This window comes from Pollachius pollachius, assembly GCF_949987615.1.
Source record: "Pollachius pollachius genome assembly, chromosome: 4".
NCBI classification, from domain to species: domain Eukaryota; kingdom Metazoa; phylum Chordata; class Actinopteri; order Gadiformes; family Gadidae; genus Pollachius; species Pollachius pollachius.
Genome location: NC_136937.1, coordinates 11,929,741 through 11,953,711, shown reverse-complemented (window position 1 = coordinate 11,953,711; position 23,971 = coordinate 11,929,741). Strand labels below are relative to the sequence as shown.

The following is a 23,971-nucleotide window of genomic DNA, read 5'->3' as shown; positions in this document are numbered from 1 at the left end:
AAATCTTTTGCCAGAAATGCAATGTTTGTCTACCTTGAATACTAAAAAAAAAGATAAGGTCATGCTAACAATATAAAGCATTAAAATCCTTTTATTACAACATTCTACATCATCCTCAAGGGAATTGACTCAAAGTCTTTAAACACTTAAAATTAGATGTGGGGAAAGCCATGCAATACTCTTAGTGAGGATAGTGGAACATTTAACTGTAACTGTTAGACAACTCCATGACAAGACATTCAAGCCTGTGAGATGCTCAGTGCAGGACAGTCTGACACCAGCAGCAATCAGAACTACTAACCACTACTAACCAAATAGAAAAACATAAACATTTGGTTAAGTTGTGAAACCTGCTTACTGCTTTCTTGAGAAAAGCAGTCATGAGTGATTGGTTGCAAACGCACCAGCTGATAACATCTTTAAAAACCTACACTTTTATAGAAACACACAATACTTGGCTTGTTGCCATCAAGGAATAAGATACCGTAACATTTCCTGATCCCTTACAGCAGCAAGATTTATCACTTGCAGGAAACCATTCTTGCTATAGATGTGAGCGTTCAGGAAGACAGTACACAAGTGGTGCATGTGCACGCACACATGTACACAAACTATTAAAAACCATGTACAGCTTTATTACAACCAAATGTATCCCCTTTTCGTGCTCATATATTGCATATTCTGAGCCTGAACCTGCAATCACTTGAAAACAGCCACTATCATTTGCTAGTATATCTAACTTTTCAACCATTTTTAAGATATTTAGCATCTTAAAAATAAGAAAATATTGCCCTCTGTGGGTTGTACAGTCAAACGCCTTGACACACCTACAGTATTTTGCCTAACATTCTTAAATATACTCTTCCTAATTGGGTAGGCCTATGCCTTGATAAACTGGAAATATAAAAATTTCTCAAAAAGCCATGGGTATTGCTTGTATCAGCTTTCTTGAAATGCAGGGTACTAGTTTTCTGGAAAGTGCAGGGTCGTGCATTTCTTGAAAATGCAGCACCCCATTTGTCCCAAACAATAATCAAGTATTCACTAGTACACTGAACTGCATTGACAATCTCACTGTCACTGCTCTACTGTCACTTGTCATACATCCTTCCTAGCATGTGGGCTGTACCAATCTGCCTAAAAAAGAAATTCTGAAAGGTTAAAAATGTAGCTTCTCTGTATAATGCCTTACAGTATAAGGGATCAAAACGTAGTCTGCTACACTGTTATTGGTTATTGTGGATAACTATTGTTATTCTAGGGCTTGGGTATTATTAATATTCCGGATTGGTAATGCCTATATCTCCGAGGTGGACTGGTCAAAAGTTTTCAAATTTAGACTACATAAAAATATCCCTGGTCATCACGTCTCTGAAATTCCCATAGGGGCACTATGATTCATGGTTAAAGTTTAAACAATCGGCACAGCTGCCCCGATGAATTACAATTTCTGAAACGTGTTGGACATGTCTTATTTCGCATGCTGAACATTTTTGTGTCTTGAACCCAGAATGTCCGTCAAGATAGATTTAGCTGTACAGTGAAAAATTCAGCAAAACTTAAGCAAACTGCATCATCTGAACCATAGCTTCAAATATCTTTAAATGTAAATCCAACAGTTTGGATTTACATGTATTGACTTGAAAAAGGCGATGCGTGGGCTGTGAATACCTTGTGTTACTGCTTGCAGTCCTAGTTTCATATTATTCTTGTTTACACATTGGACAATGTTTCACAGATATCTCCCAGAGTGTCACAAAATATCCTTGATATATTAGGAAAAAAACTTGAAAAAATAGTGTGAAATATTGTTCAATTGTGAACCAAGACTAATCTGAACGAAATCTGTCCTATTTCAACCGGCCATTTTGTTTTGCAAGAATACAGGTTGTAATGGAAAATAAGGGGACTTTACAGTTTCAAACAGTGTTCAAACACACTGGAAGGAGATGAGCAAAAAGGCAATGACATCAGGTGTATAAAATACTTCTCAGATATGATCAGTAATGTGATCTTTGGTAATTCTCTCCATCATACAAACAAAATGTCAAATATTGTCAGTTATTGGACATTTGGTAATACTTACTATCATATAAAACAAACAATCGGGCTGATTGAATGCCAGTCGCGAATTAGCAGGCATGTTCATCATTAACCTTTAGCTTGTGGCTAAATGTATAATTTTTTGGGAATCCAGAACAATTGGCCAACATTTTATTCTGATTACACTACTTTGTCTAGTTGCTTTACAATATTGCTATCAAAGAATAAACTCAGCACGACAAAACTTTTGTTGCTCTAATTAAGATGTGATGATTTGGGATTGTTGTTAGTCACACTTGTAAATCTCTTCAGATTATCTGACTATACAAGATCAACTGAATAAAAGATCACAGGATAAACTGAATAAATGATGAGATGATTAAATAATAAACTGAATCAATTATAAGATGACTAAATGAATCAATTACTCAATTATAAACTGACTTTATGAGTGATTAGCTGAATAATTAAGTGATAAGATGTTCAAATGTAGCCAAGAAAGAGAGAAAAGTGTTCCTTGGTAAATTCAATTGTGAATGTCTATTCTTCAGACACAAATATTTCCAAACAATGTCAGCTGCAGTGAAAAACACATGAAAATAAAAAACAGAATGTTTTGGACATTGTTAGAGCGTCTCTTTGGCCACTAGTGTGCAAGTGTCCTAATTTATATTGAGTAGCATTAAGTATCCCAGGTGGTAGAGAAGCTTGCTCTGCAACTAGTGGGCTTCCTGGTGCTGTTCATGAGTATGGAGGTGTATCGAGTATGGAGGTGTGAACAGGACTGACCAACCTTGACCTGGCTGACTTGCTGCTGATTGCTATGGTTGGTTGGTGGACAACACTGTCAGCACCTTTTGTTAATAATACGCTTATACTGTTTTGTATAGACATTTTGTGACCTGCGGTCTCTGGGATTTCGATGACATTAACGATGGTGAAAGAACCAAGAAGGAACGCTTCCTGGACATAACAAACAGGACAAGCAACAATAAAGAAGTGACGAAGAACAGAAAAAACCCACATGGGTTAGAGGTTGGTTTATACAAAGGTAACAATAGTTTAGCCTCCCCTTCACAGCTTCTTACACTCTGGATTTGATTATTGTATTTAGTACATTTCTGTAGAAGATGTCTTTGCATCATCATTTTACATTATTTATAATATATTACAACAAAACCTTAGATAATCCTATATTTGAAAGGTAGCAGAGTAAAGGTTTAGTCGTATTGCCAGCTAAATAGTCTTTGTCTTTAAATGAGCACTACTGGATTATATAGACACTTGTCTATAGTGTTGTCTATAGACAATTGCGCAATATAAATAGAATAGTGTCTACTGGTGATGTGCTGGGCATCATTTAGGTTACATTTTACCTCACTGCAGGTTTTATAAAAAAAAATGTTTTATTTATTTCAGGTTTGTTTTAAACTATCTTTAGCATCAGATATCAATCTAAAACACAACTGATGTATGCTTTCTTAGAACAAGATCCTAAAACTAGCCTATGTTGGGTGATTTTACGCAAAGAACTTCCTTGGCGAGCATGTCTAATGCATTGTTTACCTGCATTGTGCACTGCACCTATACTCGTAAGTAGTTACTAAGAAGGGCTTAGCTTCTTATCAGGTGCTGAGCTATCGATGTGAACAATGCGTTGTTAACCTTCATAGTTCACAATCCCAAACTGCACCTATACTCGTAAGTACAGTAGTTACTAAGAAGGGCTTAGTAAGTTGATGGCTCAGCTTCTTGTCAGGTTCTTAGCTGTCGATGTGAACAATGCATTGTTAACCTGCATACTTCACAATCCCAAACTGCACCTATACTCGTAAGTAGTTAATAAGAAGGGCTTGGTAAATCAATAGCTCAGCTGTGAGTGTGGTAAGCGGGAGCGTGTGTGTAGTAAGCGGGTGTGTGTGTGTAGTAAGCGGGTGTGTGTGTGTAGTAAGCGGGTGTGTGTGTGTAGTAACTGGGTGTGCGTGGATGGGTGTAGATAGCGGGTATGGGTGTGTATGAAGCGTGTGTGTGGTAAGCGGGTGTGTGTGTGTGTAGTAAGCAGTTGTGTATGTGTGTATGAAGCGGGTGTTTATGTGTGTATGAAACGTGTGTGTGTGTGTGTGTGTGTGTGTCTTATCACTAACTTAACTTTCTGTATCCTCTGGTCTCTAGGTCTTCAGTGTGCTTGTGTGGACCCTGCACACTTTGGAATGTGCAAATGGCGGGCCGTGCAGATGTAGGGCCATGAACACTGGGCTGTGCACGCTAACTAAATAACTAAACAAAGAAACAATTGTGGGGGTCTTAAAGGTCCCATGGCATGAAAATCTCACTTTATGAGGTTTTATAACATAAATATGAATGAATATGTTTCCCTAACCCTGCCTATGGTCCCCCAGTGGCTAAAACTTGCGTTCGGTGTAAAACGAGCACTAGGTGTACTGCTTGCCTTTGAAAAAACGGAGGCTCAAGCAAGCTGATTTGGAATGTGGTCCCATATGTCGTCATAAGGATCTAAACTCCTCCCCTTTCTCTCCCTGGCCCGCCCAGAGAATTTGGCCCGCCAATGAGACACGACCGTGCGAGCGCCACATGTGTGTGTGTGTGTGTGATTACAAACACTGTAATGCAAGTGTTTGCTGTTGGTGTTATGGCGCATAACACGTCGGTTCTTTGACGTCTCTTGTATTCCCACAACAAGACTGTAGTTGGGGTTATCTCAGCCATGGTTGAAAAGGAATTGGGGGAAAGGAACTTTGGCTTTGACTCCCTGAAGTACATGAACTGCGACATGCTACCTGCTGCCGGCAGCAGGCAGCGCGTGGTTCAGTCTACTTCAGATTGATGTGAAAGTGGAAGAACCAGAGACGTCGGAGAACCCGACGAAGTTGTTTGTGATTCATAATATCGTCTGGAGGCGCACGCAGCTTTTGGCCGTGATAATATGGATTATATATCATATAGATATCTATGTATTATATGATATTATTTAGATATAGAGCTCCAGGACTGTAACGCAAGTGTTGTACACTTCCTTGTTATTTGGATAACCGTTCTGCTTTTGGTGTTATGGCCCATAACACGTCGGACTCTCGTCTCTGGTATTTCCACAACGAGACTCGTAGTGGGGGTTATCTCAGCCATGGTTGAGAATGAATTGGGGGAAAGGAACTTTGGCTTTGACTCCCTGAAGTACATGAACCACGACATGGCGGAGAAAGGGATTGTTGGCCGCAAATGTCTCCAGCTTGAGCCCCGCTTCCCGCTGCCGAGGGACCACCACCTCAGCGCTGCAGGAGGCGGTGGTGCCTAAGTGCTGACCGCTGCCGAGGCGGTGGTCCCTCGGCAGCGAGGCTCCGGCGGGAGACAACCGCGGTCAACAATCGCGGGCAACAATCCCTTTCTCCTCCATGTCGTGGTTCAGTCTACTTCAGATTGATGTGGACGTGGAAGAACCAGAGACATCGGAGAACCCGACGCGGTCGTTTGAGATTCATATTATCGTCTGGAGGCTCACACAGCTTTTGGCCGTGATAATATATATAATATGATATAGATATCTATGTATAATATGATATTATTTAGATATAGAGCTCCAGGACTCCCGTGTGTTCTAGAATATTTACAGAACACGGCTAGAGGCTATGTGCGCCTCGCCATTGCGATACATCCACTGTAAACAGAGTGCATGGTACCGTGGCTGCAAGCTGCTCAGGGCCACACCCCCACCCTCCTCCTTGACCCGCCTCCCTCCTTCTCATTTGCATTAAAGCTACAGACACCGAAACGGCGCATTTGGGGAAGGCTCAATGTGCGACTGGCTCGTCATGGCTGTAATTCTGCACCACGGCTGAATTTCGGGAACGTCTTCAAATACTGTGTTTGGGTTCTACTAATATCGATATTAAAGCATCCATAAAGTAGCATGCCATGGGACCTTTAACAAGGAGGGACAGAAACATAACATTACATTTATTTAGCAGACGTTTTATTTTATTTTCTTCTTCTTGTGTGTCGAGATGCAGTCTGCATAGATCCGTTTCCACCCTGCCTGCGGTGGATGACGTAAAGGGTTTGAAGACCAGACTCGGCTGCTGCGCTCTGGTCGCAATGGCATATGCAGGCAGGCAGGGAGTTGCAGTAGGCCTTCTAGACATGGGTGAATGGACAAGAGCCTGGATCCAAACCAGTGTGGCCTTCTGGGTGAGGGATAGTATGTATCCTCCTGATGTTATGGTGCATGAATCTGCAGGTGCAGGTTGTTGCAGCCATGTCGAGAGCGAAGGACAGCTGGTCACCAAAGAGCTGGTCAATATTGATGGAGAGGTTTTGGATGGGCGATGCCTTCCCTGAAAAGAAGAGCAGAGCACTGTTGTCCAGATTGGGCTTCAAGTGGTGTGTCGACATCACTGAGAGATGTCAGCCAGCTAGCAGAGATTGGCGCCGCAACCTGGTTTTCAGACAGAAGACAGAATTAGGTGAAAGACAGAATTAGGTATTGCATGCAAGCGTCCAGGCTGTGGAACACTATAGGACTGTGTGTGTGTGTGTGTTTGTGTGTGTGTGTGTGTGTGTGTGTGTGTGTGTGTGTGTGTGTGTGTGTGTGTGTGTGTGTGTGTGTGTGTGTGCGTGAGTGAGTGTGTGTGTGTGTGCACGCGTGTGTGTGTGTGTGTGTGTTGTGGAGTGTGAGATATCTGTGTGTAAAGTATGAGGCTGATGGTGATAAAAGTCTAAAGAACACGGGGTGTTTAAGCTACTGCGACAGGAATTCCCAGTGGCAGATAGCTGCACGATAACAACACTGCTTATCAAAGTTTCACTGTGTTCCTTGATCAATACCCGATTCATTTGAAATAAACTGCTCTCAATGGTGCAGAGCTAGTGCTGGTGGTTGTTGATGGTGTAACGGCAGATGATGGCTGGTTAAAGTTGGTTTAAGAAACTGGGCCCTGATCACCAGAGCTCATTTGTTCAAAAGCAATCCGATCGGATTACATCTATCGGATTGGATCAAATATAAAAAAATGGATTCTGAAATCTGATAAAATATTTTAATCCAATCTTGGTTTGGATCTGGATCAAACCTTTAGTATGCGTTGTTCATAACTTTTTAGTAGGAATGGGATAACTTTGATCCCAAAAGTCAGGATTACCCTGATCCTAGCGGAAGCGTGGATTCAAGGAATAATCCACACTTTTTTACATTGTAGTATATACATTTGTATATATTTTACACTTCATTTGTAAAATATTAATAAATAGGCTACCTATTAAGCCTTTCAATGAAGTAATGAAAAAATATGGGATTTTATCCCATAAAATAACCCCCCATATAGCTGGCAATATCAAAAACAATTTATTCAATTGTTATTGTCATTTATTAGCACTGTATACAAATGATATATAATTTGATAACTCTGAAGGTTTGTATCTGGATCAAGGTGATCAAATCCACTTTGAAAAACTGGCCCAAATGTACGATGATCCTGGATAACAAAAACCAACTTCTTCTGGTGGTAAGAAAGTCCACCAGAAGGCATAGCAGACACACACACACACACACACACACACACACACACACTCACACACACACACACACACACACACAGACAAACACAAACATGCACCACACCACCGTCTGGATCTAGGATATCAAAAAGCATCTTAACTCACAAATTAGTCTTTCTAGTTTGGTATAGATCTAATAATTAGGCAGTGCAAATAGATTTTACCATTGTCTATAAACGTGTATTCATTAACCCTACTATGTAAAGATGTCACTCCTGTAGCGAAAATCAATCCCCTACTTGCTAAAGAATGAGGAACTTGAGACTGAAACTGGGTCAATGTTTATGGTTAGAGTTCTAATGACTCATTTAGAACCATTTTTGAGAAGTGTTTAATTCTCAGAAAGAAAACAAATGGCTGTGTCTTTTTTCATTTCTCTATCAGCATAAGCTTTGCAGGTGGCCTCCTCTCTGGCCCCCTGAATTTCATCACATATCCCAGGTGCAGACGACAGGGTGCAGTGAAACGACATACACCCCACCTACAGAAGACGCTGTGCATCGAACCAACATATACCCCAGCTTCACACGACAGGGCGCAGTGGACATATAGCTCAGCCACAGACTACTGTGGATGAAGACGATGGCTCCCCTAAATGTTGCTGTGCTCCTCTTCCTTGGAATCCAAAGCTCAGGTAATCATTAGTTAACAAATGACTGGTTGAAATCCCGTTTCTTCTTGATCTTGATGATAACTCCTATATTGTATTGTATCTTGATGTTTAATGATGTTGAGGATATGTTTGTTCATTTAATGAGATGAGGGAGTTGTGGTCTCTTTGCAGCTTTGACCACTGAATTCAAGATGAATGGAGCGCCCAAGGATTCTACGCATCTAGTGAGTAATGATTTGTTGGTTCTTAGTCATTTTGAAGCAGGATTTAACAATATAACGTGTGCTGTTTTACAGGGACTTTACTTGCATGATCCTTCAATGGTAAAAGGAGAGAAATCTTACTTTGATTTTTGTTGGTGAATCAATAATGGACTGAAGAGAATATATATTTATCCTCAGGATGCAATATAAATGTGTGACTTAATACATTTTGTTTGTCATACATTATAACTCACTGGCAGAAATAACTATATATTGCAGCATCATTCCAAATACACTAGAAACTAATTAACATTAATATTTTATATACAATTAGACTAAAACAAATAACTTAAAGTCTGACTTATTGTTGCAATGGCAATTTAACACAATATTCTAAGTTAGAAATTATACAATTACAATGTCCTTTCTCTTCCGTCCTCGCATATAGGATGAAAAATGTGTACCTCTCCTATCCATAAGTCTATATATAGTAAACACATGTTCGTCAGGATGGGATTGTAGTTGCTAAAATAGAATAATATGAGTCTACACTGTCTTGGCCTTGCTCTGACCTGCTCACATAACAAATATTGCAGTATAAATAGTGTTATCACAATATTCAGGCATTGTATTCTTTCAGTCCCTATCACACACAGTGCATCTGGTTCACCAATATTGAATCAGCTATTGACCACATTCCCAAAGCAACTATTTCAGTCCCAAGAGTACTTCGTCATACTTTGAGGAATTAAATACAATTGTGACAAATAAAATTCTCCGCTGTGACTGATTGATGCACTCACAGAGCAACTATGAGAGACACAACATTGATTTCCAATTTAGGATTAAATAGAAATCATTGATCCTGTATGAACATTGTGATTTATTATTCTCCATATTAAGCCCTTGGGTAAGAAATGTTGAGACATCACTAAGATAAGTAAAACAGAATAATGCATATATATATTCTGTTCATGTTATGATAAAGAGTAAATTGGTTGTAACATTAGACCCTGTGGGATTGTTATGTTGTAAAATAATATAATGCAACAATATAATAACTATCTCTGTCATATTAATATGTCTTCTTTAGACTGGGGATGTTTGCAAGGACTGTAGTGAAATATTCAACCTGGTGGTTGACATCCTTACCAACGCGGACATCCAGGTCGGTGAAACAGTCTCACAATAAAGCACCTGGAGAACACTTAAAGTTTGCCTTTAAATACTACTATTTTATATTATTCATCAATCCAAATATGTCTGGAAAGATAGGCTCTAGTTAGAATCTGCATTTGGACCGGTTCCAAATAGGTAGCATTAGGTAAAAGTAGTATCAGTTCCGAATATCTACAAATAAATATGAAAACCTGTTTGAATTCACACACACACACACACACACACACACACACACACACACACACACACACACACACACACACACACGTATTTGTGGCGGTAACTTTTTGATACTTCCCCTTTTATACGGAGCAGTTCACATTTTGTTGAAGAGATAAAAAAGATGTACAACACAGATATGATAGAGCAGATTGCGGATGGTTATAATAAAGAAGATATAGTGTATGATACAGGAGATATATGATTCAGGTATGATAGAGGATATAAAAGTTATGATAAAAGGGATGTATGATTAATATATGATATTATAGAGGATATATGCTACAGAAATGATCAAATATCCCCCCCGATAACCCCACGCCTGCAGAGGAAGATGATGGACAATCTTGAGGTTTTATGTGATTACTTGCCAAACCCCAGCACATCTAGCCAGATCTGCCGCCAGCAGGTGGAGCAGATCTTGCCAATGGCAATCAATTTCATCACCAATTCAGTGGTAAGTTCCAAACTTTTTTTCTAAACTAAATTACATCTCGGATCATCTTAGTTCATGTAGTTAGTCTTGTCCCCCATTTGCATCTCTTTTGTGTTGAAATTGCATTGGAGTCCAGACCCATCTTTACCAATATATGCCACTGCCCACTCCTTATCACATTCTGTACAGAAACCAGAGCAAGTGTGCTCTTTCCTTGGGCTATGTGGCTCGCACTTAGAGGACGGCCATGAGAGGCAACTGATCAGCGATATCCAGGAGAGTGTGAGGGCCGCCATCGAGGCTCTGGACCTGAGTGACGTGCCATGGGCAGGAGAAGACAGCAAGCTCACGGTACCGTGGATACAAGTCCTCAATCCCTTGCTTTCATCTAAAATAATCAACCCAAGCCCTCTACTGTTAACACAAACACAACTGTAGTATCAGCAGTAACACTACTGTAGTAACACTCTACTGTAGTATCAACGCAAACACTCTACTGAAGAATCAACCCCTTCAACTTTAATGTAGTAATAACCCTTACACTCTACTGTAGTATCAACTGAATCATTATTCTGTACCAACCATAACATTTCTGTAGTACAAACACTGTAGTAAACACTAAATACTGTATAAACATCACTACTAGTAGTACAGTAGTACCAGCACTACTGTAGTACAAACACTCTACTGTAGTATCAACACTACACTGTAGTATCAACACAATCATTCTACTGTAGTATCAACCCTTACACTCTACTCTAGTAAGATTCTACTGTCGTAACACAAACCCTCTGCTAAAGTTTCAACACAAACACCACTTTAGTAATATAAACCCTCTATTGTAGTTTCAACACAAAACTCTTCTTTAGTATCAACAAACACTTAGAAGGCCTAGCTATCCGCGGGCTTGTTTTGTATCAAGGTAGGAACGGGTCGGTCTTTTTTTTCAGGGCACGTCCTCAATTCAATGCACCTACTGCCTGGTCATTATGGACGCTTTGCAGAAGATGTTCCCAAAAGAAAAGACAGAGGTAAGAGGTTGTCTATTGTGGGCAGACAACAAAACACAAAGACAATCCTTCCATTCATAATCACACCAAAACCCACAATTACACATCGGGGGAAAAGCGTGCTTTGTCTTCCGACTGCACCCTCCCCGGTTTGGTATTGCCTGATATTTTGTTGTTCATTTTGCCAGGCGGCAGTGGTGAACGTCCTGCTGGGGGGGTGTGGCCACCTCCCGGCCTCCTACACAGATAAGTGTGAGGCCCTTGTAGATTCATTCGCCAAGACGGTGCTGGATACCCTGCTGAGTCACATTACACCCAAGACCATCTGTTCCCTGCTCCAACTGTGCTCAGTGCAGGAAAGAGCCCTCAACAGTGAGTCAGCAGAAAATAAAAAAAACACACCTCCCAAATTTGTAAAGGTGGACGAAAGTTTGTTTGGTTACAATGCGCTGCGATGGTGAAGTTGCCACGACACATGGTTTAAAATGATTGTTGTGATCCAACGCGTGTGTGTTTGTGTGTGGAACAGGGGAGGCGTTTGTGGACCCTTGCACTGTACCAAGCTTCAGATGCAGGGACTTAAGGACCGCAATGAGATGTGGAGTGAGTACAAACAAAGTACTGTGTATACAAATTCCAACATTTTCAAAATTCCCAAGTTCAAGAGTCATAAACTTTACTTTTCTGTCTGCAGACTGTGTCATTCTGTCAGAGATTCGCCTGGAAGTCCGCCCGAAAGGCCTTTTTTAAATATGCTGAGTGAATATGAATGTTTGTTTAAAGGGGACATATTATACCACCAGGTGTGAGTGGGATTAGCCCTTACAAGCCGTTTCAAAAATCTGCCCCTTATGACAACACGTGTCCACCTAGATGTGTGCTGGATAGATCAGTCTACCAGCCTACCCAGTGGACTGACAGATTTTTGAAACGGCTTGTAAGGGCTAATTACACTCACACCTGGCGGTATATGTCCCCTTTATATAATTTTTCTTTAGGCTGGGAATATGCCCCGGCTTCGAACTCTTTCGTCCAACAGATGACCTAGGTGTTGCAACTTCCATTTTCAAATATTGCTTCAGTCCTTAACAATATTGACTTATTTTACTGTTTGCACTTCTTTCACCTTTCACTATTGTTTTTTTAAGTTGATGTGATTCAGTCTTGTGATTTTTTACCTTAAATAAAAAAATATTTTGTGACCTCTTAAAACTAATCTGAGCTGCAGCATATTCCGGCGTTGAGAAGGAATGTTTAACCTCCGTCTGAGAAGCTTAATGTGTTTTAATGGCATAATATTGTATTAAGCATTAAAATTTGATTGCTGTCCCAAATTCTTTTTTTCCACTTGTTTGTTTCCCCCTTTACTTCAGAATTGTACAAAAATGTGTTCAAACACGCACCATGCCCGCAACAAAACACTTGTACATTGTATGCGTGACACACAATGAAAGTGGATCATGTAGAAATTATTGCAAGACAAGGAAGTTTAACAACTTATTGAGTTGAAACAGCAGCTAACCTCAAGGAAGTTTTGAACCAGAAACGCTTCAGGTGAAACCCTTCCTTACTTGAGTAGACAACATTATACAAAGTAGCCAGACATTAATGAAGACAATTTCTAACAAATTAATATTTGTTAGAAATTAAGTTCTCCCGAGAGCAGAAAAAAACTCACACCACACATGTACAAGTTGAAGCAATGATTCTGAACAGACTAGATTTAAATAAGAGTCCTGGTTTGCTTTCTGTGACGACCAGGTTTTTGTATTTATACATTATAGCTAGTATATCTACACACAGAAGATACTGTAATATCATGTATAAATCCAAAGACGGTACGAACATAGTGATCAGAGGAACAAACGACAAACTTGGGGTAGGATATTTTATTCAGATAGTAACCGTGTTGGACAGCACAACATTTGATACATTGGGGGAGACAGTGTTGGGGGGTGGCCAATTTACATTCTGGGGATTCCGGCCGCGCCACAAGAGAAGGGCAGAATGTTAGAAAGGCACTTTTACAAATGTCATTATCCAAACCAGTAGACATGTCTGTAACAGCAACAAATACTGAGATTAAAAAAAAGGGTAGTACAAACAGGAACCCACAGAGAAGCATGTAAACGGGCTGGTTTCTCTGTACAACACCAGCCAATCTGCTTCAGTCTGCCGGAGGGAACCACATGTGGAAAGAGAGACTTCCTGTGGTGTTCGAGATATCCATCGCCTCGTGGAATGCTCAGCAATGCGTTACCTTTCACAGTCACACTCATTGTGGGGCCGAGGACTCTGAACACCAAAGACGTCTGGGGCCACTGCACGCACATCACACTGAAGACACCTTCCCCACACTCAATACAATACAGTGGAATACAGCCCGACATGGACGTGGGGCGCCAGAGTCGTGGTGTCGTTTAGCGAAATACAACATTCAGCTCCGTACACGGAATGAGTCAGGCGTCATACTGCGCTGTAGTCAGTTAACCTCCCCCACACCCAAATGATCCCAACGTTGCTCTTTTCAACTACTAAATGTAGCGCTACGACGAAGAACTACAAAAATATTCCCTAGATTTAGCAAAAACGGGACGTCGACTCAAACTGAGGTATTCCACCATTTACAGCAGCCATCTTATAGTCAACCACACGCAGGCCAACCCACACTCAAAATGGAGAGAAGCCAGCAACCACTACAGCTGCTGCATCCTGAGGAAGCAGGTCTCTCACCGTGAACATAGGTACCAGAGCTGAAGACAGTCTCACACAAACACACACGCACTACGAACCCTGCCCCCCCTCCCCTCCTGACCAACATTAAGAACACAGTTTTAGTGTTCCGGTTCATTGCTCTGAAGGCCTTAAGGGTGGTGTCCTGCAGGCCGCGCCGGGTTTCTCTGTAGCTACACCCGTTCTCACAGCTCTGCAGGCCACGATTGTCTACAACATGGTCCGATAGGCCAGCGGGACGGTACTGAGCACATTTTGCAAACATTCACATCGATAAATATAGTAAAAGGGTGTGCAGCGATCCATGTGAGCACCCAGAGGCTAATATTAGCAGCTTCTCAGTTCTCTATAAAGCTTCTCCTTTGTGTTTACAGCTGCTGCAACATCCACTATCTTGTTCATAGCTTCTACAGTTGGCCTACGTCCAACTCCTTGGGGGGGTGTAGATAGTTGCTAGCTTTAGCACGCTAGCATGTGCAAATTGAAGCCGCCAGGACCATTAAGTGCCTTTCCTCTAAGAAAGAGGTATTTGGGGTATAAATGTGATGTTTCTGTTATGGCTAGCAACTTTTAAAAAGCTTGTTATGGTCGACCAACCAAATGTAACTATCAAAAGGGGACAAGGATTTTCTCCTGCTCACAAGTATTGCCCATGACCATTGTTGAGAGAATCCCTCTCCATTAAAGAAGTCACTGTGTCCTCATACTGGAGCTCATTCTCATGTATGATGCCTGCGCATCCAGCGTAAAAGGCTTAAATCAGGGACAAAACGCTACTTGTGGGTGGGGGAAAAGCATGGCTGCTCTTGCTCCCTTCTGGGTGGAGGTCTACACAAGCTTTACGCCGACCTCCATCTTTGAAAGAAGAACAGAGTGGAGTGTAACACGACAGCAGTGAGCATTTGGGAACACTGCAAGCCAATAAAGAGAGAGCAACAGAATCTTGCATCAGACAAGATTACAGTGCATTATCGGTTTGGAAGTCAGCTAATGTGATATGAACAGGAAACAGACAGAGCAAGCAGGCTTCTGAAATATGGCATAAGCCTGCTGAAGTCAAAAAAACACTGCTGCACAAACATTGATTATCGTTATTTATCGGCCATCGTATTTGGCCCTGACACTTTCGGGTTTATTTCCTAGATTGATGTTAACGTTTAATACAAGTTAAGCGCAAATAATCAACGCTTTCCCCTCTATATAAATATAAATCATAATGCAAGTGAACCCAGTGGCACTACCTCTATCAAGTTCATCTATCATCTATAATCTGTTATTATTATTGTTGTTGTTATTTTGCCATCGAACCTTCCGTTGCCTTCTCTTTAAAAAAAGGGGAAGTACAGCACACAGTAGGGAGTGCTAGGGACCAGGCTGGGAGGGGGTGAGGAAGGGGGGAGGGTTGAGAGAGTGGAAAGGAACACGGGAGGAACAACAGCACCCTCTAGTGGGTGGAGATCACACAGACCGGTGTGAGGCTGGGAGAGGAGCAGTACTCAGTACTTGAGCTTCTTGGGCATCTCCCAGGAGAAGCCCTCCCGTCCGAAGTGGCCGTACGCTGCGGTGCGCTGGTACATGGGCCTCTTCAGGTCCAGCTCCCTGGAGAAACAGAGACAGCACAGCTGTAGCTGGAGTAGTGTGTACACCCCCCCCACTCATTGGCCGATCTAGTCTCCCCCACATGCTTCCATTGATTTTGAAAATATAAATTAAATGGTACGATGGTACTCGTTTGAATATGTGTGATAAGTTGAAATAACCTTAAAGAATATTCATTTTCAAATGATGAAATAATGAAGCACTTGGTTAAATCCTGGCTTATGGATCATGGACCATCACAGGAAACCATACTTGACAATGACACCGGGACGCAGGTCAAAGTTCCTCTTGACGATGTCCAGCAGCTCCCTCTCACTGCGGCCGGACGTCCCGTAGTGGAAGATGGAGATGGACAGGGGGTGGGCCACCCCGATGGCATACGCCACCTGGAGCACATCAACAACACACACACACAAGGGACATGGCAGAAACACCAGGCCAAAGGTCATGCGGTTCTTGAGCAGGTCCACTGGTCTGTAGCAGCATTATCACGCGCCCAGGGGCGGAACTAAACAACCATCCTTCTATATCCATTCATCCTACTATATCCAATCCTACTACATCCATCCACCTATATCCATCCATCTATATCCATCCCCCTATATCATCCATCTATATCCATCCACCTATATCCATCAATCTACATCCATCCCTCTATATCCATCCATCTACATCCATCCAGCTACATCCATCCTTCTATATCCATCCATCTACATCCATCCATCCATCTACATCCATCCTTCTATATCCATCCATCTTTATCCATCCATCCAGCTATATCATCCCTCTATATCCACCCCACTATATCCATCCTCCTATATCCATCCTCCTATATCCATCCTCCTATATCCATCCTTCTATATCCATCCATCCATCCATCTATATCCATCCATATCCATCAATCTACATCCATCCAGCTATATCCATTCACCTACATCCATCCAGCTACATCCATCCCACTATATCCATCCACCTATATCCATCCATATCCATCCCTCTATATCCATCCACCTATATCCATCCCACTATATCCATCTATATCCATCCATCCATCTTTATCCTTCTACATCCATCCACCTATATCCATCCACCTATATCCATCCATCCATCCATCCATCCATCTTTATCCCTCTACATCCATCCATCCAGGGGGCCGTTACCTGCACCAGGACCCGCCTGCAGAGGCCCGCCTTCACCAGGGACTTGGCCACCCAGCGGGCCGCGTAGGCCGCCGAGCGGTCCACCTTGGTGTAGTCCTTCCCCGAGAAGGCCCCCCCGCCGTGGGCGCCCCAGCCGCCGTAGGTGTCCACGATGATCTTGCGACCGGTGAGGCCGGCGTCGCCCTTGAGGTGCCGGAGAGACCGCACGGTGTTTGTTGAGACTACATTCATACCATCCTTCATGGCTTGCTTTGACTCACTCAACTGAGGGGTTGATTCTCTTGAGACTTGTTTAGATCATTGTTAATTAATGACAAGTATCAGAATATGAATGGTCATGTTTGAGACTCCAAACCTTCCCCTACCATTTAAGTCATAAGCTATCAGTAGAATGGAGGTTATGAATGGGAGCTCTAGAGGAGAGGGTGGTAGAGCGGGCTGACTGGCAACTGGAAGGATGCTAGTCAGATCCACTGCTCCTGAGGGTCGAGGAGTCCCTGCACATGGTTGACACCGCCGTCGGTGGGTGAATGTGTGTATGAATGGATGAATTGTTGGGCATTAATTGTGAAGCGCTTTGAGTGGCCACTGGTGAGGGAGGCGCTGTATGAACGCAGCCCGTGCAGACCACAGTCACCTGCGGGCCGCCGATGACGAAGCGTCCGCTGGGCTGCAGGTGGTAGACAGTGTCCTCGTCCAGGTAGGCCGGGGGCACCACCGCCTGCACCACGCGCTCCTTCAGGGACGCCCGCATCTCCTCCAGGGAGATGTCCTCGTCGTGCTGCACCGACACCACCACGGTGTGCACGCGCAGGGGCAGCATGGCCCCGCGGTCCTGCCTGTACTGCACCGTCACCTGATGGAGGAGATCACACACACACACACACACACACACACACACACACACACACACACACACACACACACACACACACACCTTCTATAACCCCAGCGATAGGAATATAGCTACAATTATAGCTTTCTCCATTCACTCTCAAGTTTCCTTTAGCGGACGCTTTTATTGTCTTCAGACTGTCTTGCAGCCCCTCCTCCCTGCCTCCTCTTCCTCCCTTGATGCATCTCCCCGTTCTCCTCTCTGCATCTCGTCCTCCTTCCTGTACCCCCTCCTCTTCCCTTCTGTACGTCATCCTCCTCCTCCATAATTTTCCTCATATACTTCCTACCTCCTATACATCCTTCTCCCGGCTGTATCTCCACCTACATCTAGCTCCTGTACATCCTCTGCCACCCTGCTGTACCTCCTCCGCCCCGCTATACCTCCTCCCTGCTGCAACTCCAACCTTTTCGCTTTTCCTCCTTATCCCTGCCGTACCCCCTCCTCCTTCTCCATGCTGTGCCGCCTCCTCCTCCTCCCTGCTGTACCCGCACCTCCAGCTTGCTGTTCCTCACCCTCCTCCTCCTTCTCCTCCTCCTCCACTGTACTGTACCTGGGTTTTGGAGTCGGGCCGTAGCCAGGGCAAGGTTCCATCGCGGCGCAGCTCGGCCATCTTGGCGTTGAGTTTGTGAGCCAGAATGATGGTGAGGGGCATGCATTCCTCTGTCTCGTCGGTGGCATAGCCGAACATCAGACCCTGCAGTGATGGAGGAGACCCTTGCTTTAATCAAACAACACACGCCAAATACAGCAGAGAATGAACTTATTCAAAAGTTAGCTCCTTCTGACCTGGTCTCCAGCCCCGACGTCCTCCTCCTTGCGGTCCAGATGGACTCCCTGAGCGATGTCGGGGGATTGCTGCTCCAACGCAACCAGAACGTTGCAGGTCTTGTAGTCGAAGCCTTTGGGATGAAAACATTAAGAGATCTGCTTTCGTCACATCCACACCAGGGTGCAGCATTTGGACAACCCACATGGTTAAACGTAACTCTGACGGCCAACACCAGCCCTGAAGACCAGCCCAGCTCACCGTACCTTTGGAGGAATCATCGTAGCCGACGTGCTTGATGGTCTCTCTCACGATCTTCTGGTAGTCCACGTGAGCCCTGGATGTGATCTCCCCGGCCAGCAGGATCATGCCCGTCTTCGCCACCGTCTCTGAGGAAACAAACACACATAGGGAGGTCAAGGTGGACTACCACTATGCGTCACTTTTCAACACTTATTATGGATTATTGGGATGTTATCAGCGCACAAGTTCCTAGGTGTAAACAAAAATATGGCCATTAATTGATAATGTAGTCCTATACTACTTATCTTGCTTTGAACTACAATATACTTTGGCCTTGGCGCTGCATCGTTTAAAAATTCAAATCACAATACAAAATCTCCTCACTACCACATTAACAGTTTGTATTCATTGCAAACTGCACCAAGTGTAACACTTACTGTTTGTAATCATTGTTTACGTGTTGTTTAAAGACCAAAGAATAGTAATCCATTCAACGTGAACACAGCTCAAACAGAATAGTGTTAAGTGTGATTTAAGTGCCAGTTCATTAGACTAGTGTTTTCTCCCTGGGACTGAGGACATCATAGAGCTGATTACCAAAATCTTATCTCCAGTACATCACAGCGCCTTGAGCTGCTTTCAATCCACTTTCCTCATGGAAACTAAATCACAGACTCACACCAAAGGTTTAACCGGGACTTTTCTTTCATACATGGGTTTAATTAATGAAAATACATGAAGTAAATTACATTGTACATTAGATTGAATACATTGTAGATCATCTACTCCAAAATGTGTGATACCATCCTTTCTCATTAATGTGGATTGTTAACTCCTTTCTTTTACTTGAGAGGATCCATGTTTTCCACATTTTTTTATTTCCTTATCTTGAAATAATCTCAATCAAATGAATGCAGTCTGTTCAGACTGAATCTCGGCCTCAGCCTTGGAACCAGATGAGTCTGCAAGCTCACATTTTGCTGCTCTGATGGGTTGTGGGTCTATCAAATTGCGTCTATGATTTTAGTCTATGTCCCCGTTGATAATGCCTTTTTGAAATTGAAAATGAACTGGGGGTATCCAGTCTTGTACTAATTTGCGAGTGAGTTGGCGATTTCAGGCGCGGGTCCCTAGGGCTGAACAACACACTTGTAGTGGGTCATGTGACCAGCCGGTATTTCTCCTCGGTGTGACCCAGCAGGTGTGACTTGATGGCCCTGATACAGCCACAGCCAGAGCAATGGAAGTCAAACACCTGATCTGTGCTTATCATCATTCAAAAGATTGCAGGCCTGGCCTTAACAAAACAACAAACTTGGGGTCACCAAAGAGCTGAGCTGCAACTGTGCTAAAACCAGATAAAAATGGCAATCAGAAGTTATGTTACTCTTATGTCACATTCGTGTGAGGGTCTGCTCAGTTCTCAGCTCCCAAGTCCGTCCGGTCGAAAAAACATCAATGGACAAGAACATTTATTATTTTTTCATGACGGATATAACTGCTATAACTGCTGCCCTCTAGTATACCATGTCTGGACCGGCGTCCTGTATCACTGAATATCAAAGATCACTGGTTCAATAGTTTGATATGCTTTGAAATGAGAATCATTGACTAGGGACTTCACTACATTATGAAGGTCATATGAGGATCCTGGCACACTGAAACAATAACAATCTTATATGCCTTGTGCTGAATTCCATGATGCAAATGACAGGTAATTATTAAGTGTGTTCCTTTCCTTCCGGATCCTTTGCAACATAACTCTTGGTAGCAGGTCAACAAAACATGTCTGTGTGTAAGTTTGCTTTGTTGTATTGTTGGTTCTTGTAATATCTATTCCCAACAATAGATAACTACAATATGCGTAGGCCTTAGCATTGGTGCTGCATTGTTTAAATATTCAAATCACAATATGAAATCTCTTCACCACCACATTAACAGTTTGTATTCATTGCAAACTGCACCATGTGTAAAAAATAACTGTTTGCTATCATTGTTTAGGCGTTGTTTAAAGACCAACGAATAGTAATCAACGTGAACACTGCTCAAACAGAGTAGTGTTAAGTGTGATTTAAGTGCCAGTTCATTAGACTAGTGTTTTCTCCCTGGGACTGCAAATGACATAAACACAGCAGGAAATACAATGACAGACTTCAAAAACAACTACTGTTACTACTTCTTCTTCTCACAGGCTTCAAAAACAAAACCATTACTACATCCCGACTCTAATTCTTTGGGTTTGACAGTCAAGGACTCTGAGAAGCAGCTGTGTGTTTACTGACCACATGCTACTTTAGCGTCAGGATCCTGCATGAGGTGGGCGTCCAGAACCGCGTCACTGATTTGGTCACAAATCTTATCTGTGAAACGACACAAAAAGGCAGGGATAAGTTCCTACTAACAGGCTGTAATGATACACTGGTATAGATATTGTGTCTCATTGAAAAAGATTACAATGGGATGGAACAGACAATGCAATATACTTGCCAGAACCACAAGATTTTATCTGGATATGAAGTATAACAAGAATGGTACCAGAACAATTTTCTGGAAACAAATAGTGTAATATGTAACACATACCCAGAAGAGGGGCACTGGACATACTTATTATCTGATATACTGGAATTGTTGCCACTGGACTCAGTTATTGTTTTACTGTATTGGTAACTACATCATTAAAAAAGTTTATTAACAGGATTTGGAGGGCTGTGACATAACAACCCTAATCACTGTTAGAACTCAAAAAGAAACACGCATAACTTGTCAAGTTGTTAGACAATACTAGTTTAGGCATATTTCCTATCGTTAAGCTTATAACAAAAACAGATTCTGACGTGTGCGTGTGTGTGTGTGTGTGTGTTTGTGTGTGTTGTACAAAGCTTGTTCGCACACCAGAGGGACTAGGTAAACGAGGTGTGTGTTACAAGTATTTCGTCGGGTTTTCAGACTATTACCATTATAATAACTAAAGCCCTTCAAACTTTGACGCATGCGTAGAGCACAGCGTCAGCCCATGTGATCCACATGTTATGATGCTAGATTACGATGTTCTGGGCGGAGAGCTCCTACCTCGGATGAATTTATTGCTTTCCTGGCTTGCTAGTGCTACCTAGTAATAGTAAGAGTGTATATGACTACTAGTGTACCTATTTATAGTTGGGATGTGCCACACTACTAGTGCACCACTTAGTTATGGTTAGGATTTGCATCACTACTAGTGTACCTAGTAATTGTGTATATCACTACTAGTGTGATTTAGCTAGTTTGAATAAGAGCGTGTGAGTGTGTATATAACTCAAGCACATTGTTTAAAAGGTCCACAATAGAACATGTGACTTCATAAGACATGCAGCCGCCTGACTAGAGGTGGTTTAAACCAGTTCAATGTAATATGACTTATGAGCCAGCAACAGACCCTTACTGACATAACCTTCCAGGCTCGTGCTGGACAGTGGGCATATGGTAGGGGTTCATTTTTAATACAGTAAGCAGTTAGACGGGCTCACAGAGAAATGCTGAACAACACAACACACACCCATGCGTCCACACCGTGCTAGCTGTTAGCTAGAATTACACAAAAAAAGCACAAGCACACCAGCACTCTCTGAACCGACACCTTCTGGGGACCGCGAGCAAGCGACAACATAACTCACCTGGATGACCTTCTCCAACAGACTCGGAGGTAAAAAGGAAACAATCTTCATCATGAAGAGAGTTATAGAAGCCGTTCATCTTCTGGAGGATTACTGTACGCTGCACCGGCTAGACACTAGCTTACTTAGGAGAGTACGCTGGTGTTCCTACGGGGCTTAAGTCGGCTTCCACTGTTGGTGCAGTTCGCTCCTTGTGATGACAAACTAACAAAACATTAGGTGTGAGTTAATAGATTGCCGGTGAAACGTTGAGTCAGTCTTGAGGTCCAGTGTGTCCACGCCCACTTGTTTTCACTACAGCCAATGGTCGTGTTGGAAAAAATCCATGATCCTCGCAGAGGAGGGATGCTGAACTCTACCGATATCCCGGTTTACCATATCTATTTCCGTCTGCCGCTTCATTTTAGCTGTGCAAGCCAGTTATCAGTCCCCGGAACGAGAACAACAAGAACGTGACATGAATAAATAACATTACATGAATAACGACATAACATGAATAACAACAGGACTTTGCGATGCCCGAGATGGACCATCTCCGGCCGCCTGGCTGCTGGAGGGAGAGGTTGTGTCTCAAATTGAAGGAAAATACACCAATACAAATAACATAAACTGCGTGCTTATATATGAGACGCATCGCAATACACCCAGAGTAATGTTATGAATTGAGTTCTGAACAGGGCCCCGTTTCCCGAAAGCATCGATAGCCTAAGTGGATCGTGAAGTGCGTCGTACGAGCATCGTACAGTTTTCACACCGTTTCCCGAAAGCATCGTTGGTAACGAACGTCGTGAAAACGCTCGTAGCTAACGAGGACTCCAGGGGTACCCGTAGGATGCTAAGAGCATCGTTAGCCTACTATAGCCTCAGTGGCGTCACCAGCGGACCTGCCTTGTATTGGATGTGTTTTATTAAAACACATCCAATACCACGGAATGCCCAGCTGGAACAAATTCGCAACCAAAAACAGTGTTTACCGCCGATATATTACTCATAGACTACTGTTAGATTTAAACAGCAAAGATAGAGACATGTTAGAAGTCAACAACATTATTTATTGCATCGATTTAAAATTCCAAAAATACATGCGCAGCCGAAATGTACCGATCAATCGCCACGTCACAAGGCATATAATAAAATTAAATGATTCCATTGCCGTTGTGTGGGAGGTCGCTTTCGAGCTGCACTTGCTGTCTCCCTCTGGTTTTAATTCAACCATCGTGGTTAAAATGTCCTCATATGACAGAAGACATAGGCTACTGTAGACATGGATCATGCTGAGACCAGCGGGTGTCGGAGAATTTCTGCAGGCGTTTTTTGTTGCGATTGTTTGCATTAAGCACTGTAGGCGCTTTGGCGAGGCTGTGATGAAGTTCACTATTTATTGGACCCTGTCTAGACAGTAACGAACATCCCTGACCATAGTTAATCGCGTTTGTAGTCTACACTCAGACGTGAACTCATTATTGCATGCGGGTGTCTTCATTCATAAAACAATTAAAACATTCTGGAGTATGCAATAATACAAATTATTCTAAAGAGGTCTAGACTCCGTGCGCAGCCCCGCCTTCTCCAGTGAACCAAGAAAGCCCGCGCCGTGACGACCGGGGGTTGACCCCCTCGGTTTTACACTGGAAACTTGAGATAAGAA

The 23,971-nt window shown here is 42.8% G+C and overlaps 2 protein-coding genes across 2 annotated transcripts; one reads left to right on the top strand and one right to left on the bottom strand.

Moving 5' to 3' along the window:
* Positions 1–7,985: 7,985 nt before the first annotated feature.
* On the top strand, positions 7,986–12,599 carry sftpba (surfactant protein Ba). The gene is made up of 9 exons (XM_079734707.1): positions 7,986–8,245; positions 8,396–8,448; positions 9,521–9,595; positions 10,154–10,282; positions 10,451–10,612; positions 11,212–11,292; positions 11,460–11,643; positions 11,801–11,874; positions 11,966–12,599. Exons 1-9 carry the CDS (start codon positions 8,185–8,187, stop codon positions 12,032–12,034), a joined length of 888 nt encoding a protein of 295 aa, XP_079590833.1. The 5' UTR covers positions 7,986–8,184; the 3' UTR covers positions 12,035–12,599.
* Positions 12,600–13,163: 564 nt separating this feature from the next.
* On the bottom strand, positions 13,164–22,575 carry mat2aa (methionine adenosyltransferase 2Aa). Its single transcript, XM_079734706.1, has 9 exons — positions 22,324–22,575; positions 20,953–21,030; positions 18,694–18,816; positions 18,448–18,560; positions 18,212–18,355; positions 17,401–17,619; positions 16,764–16,946; positions 15,856–15,989; positions 13,164–15,603 (listed from the first exon to the last, which is right to left on the bottom strand). Exons 1-9 carry the CDS (start codon positions 22,400–22,402, stop codon positions 15,501–15,503), a joined length of 1,176 nt encoding a protein of 391 aa, XP_079590832.1. The 5' UTR covers positions 22,403–22,575; the 3' UTR covers positions 13,164–15,500.
* Between the last annotated feature and the right edge of the window lie 1,396 nt (positions 22,576–23,971).

Coding starts and splice junctions, on each gene's coding strand:
- sftpba (XM_079734707.1), top strand. CDS start 8,185: ATGAAGACGATGGCTCCCCTAAATGTTGCTGTGCTCCTCTTCCTTGGA. Junction 8,449..9,520: donor CCAAGGATTCTACGCATCTA/GTGAGTAATGAT, acceptor TGTCTTCTTTAG/ACTGGGGATGTTTGCAAGGA. Junction 10,283..10,450: donor ATTTCATCACCAATTCAGTG/GTAAGTTCCAAA, acceptor CATTCTGTACAG/AAACCAGAGCAAGTGTGCTC.
- mat2aa (XM_079734706.1), bottom strand. CDS start 22,402: ATGAACGGCTTCTATAACTCTCTTCATGATGAAGATTGTTTCCTTTTT. Junction 18,817..20,952: donor TGACGCTAAAGTAGCATGTG/GTCAGTAAACAC, acceptor TTGTTTCCTCAG/AGACGGTGGCGAAGACGGGC. Junction 18,561..18,693: donor CTACGATGATTCCTCCAAAG/GTACGGTGAGCT, acceptor TTCATCCCAAAG/GCTTCGACTACAAGACCTGC.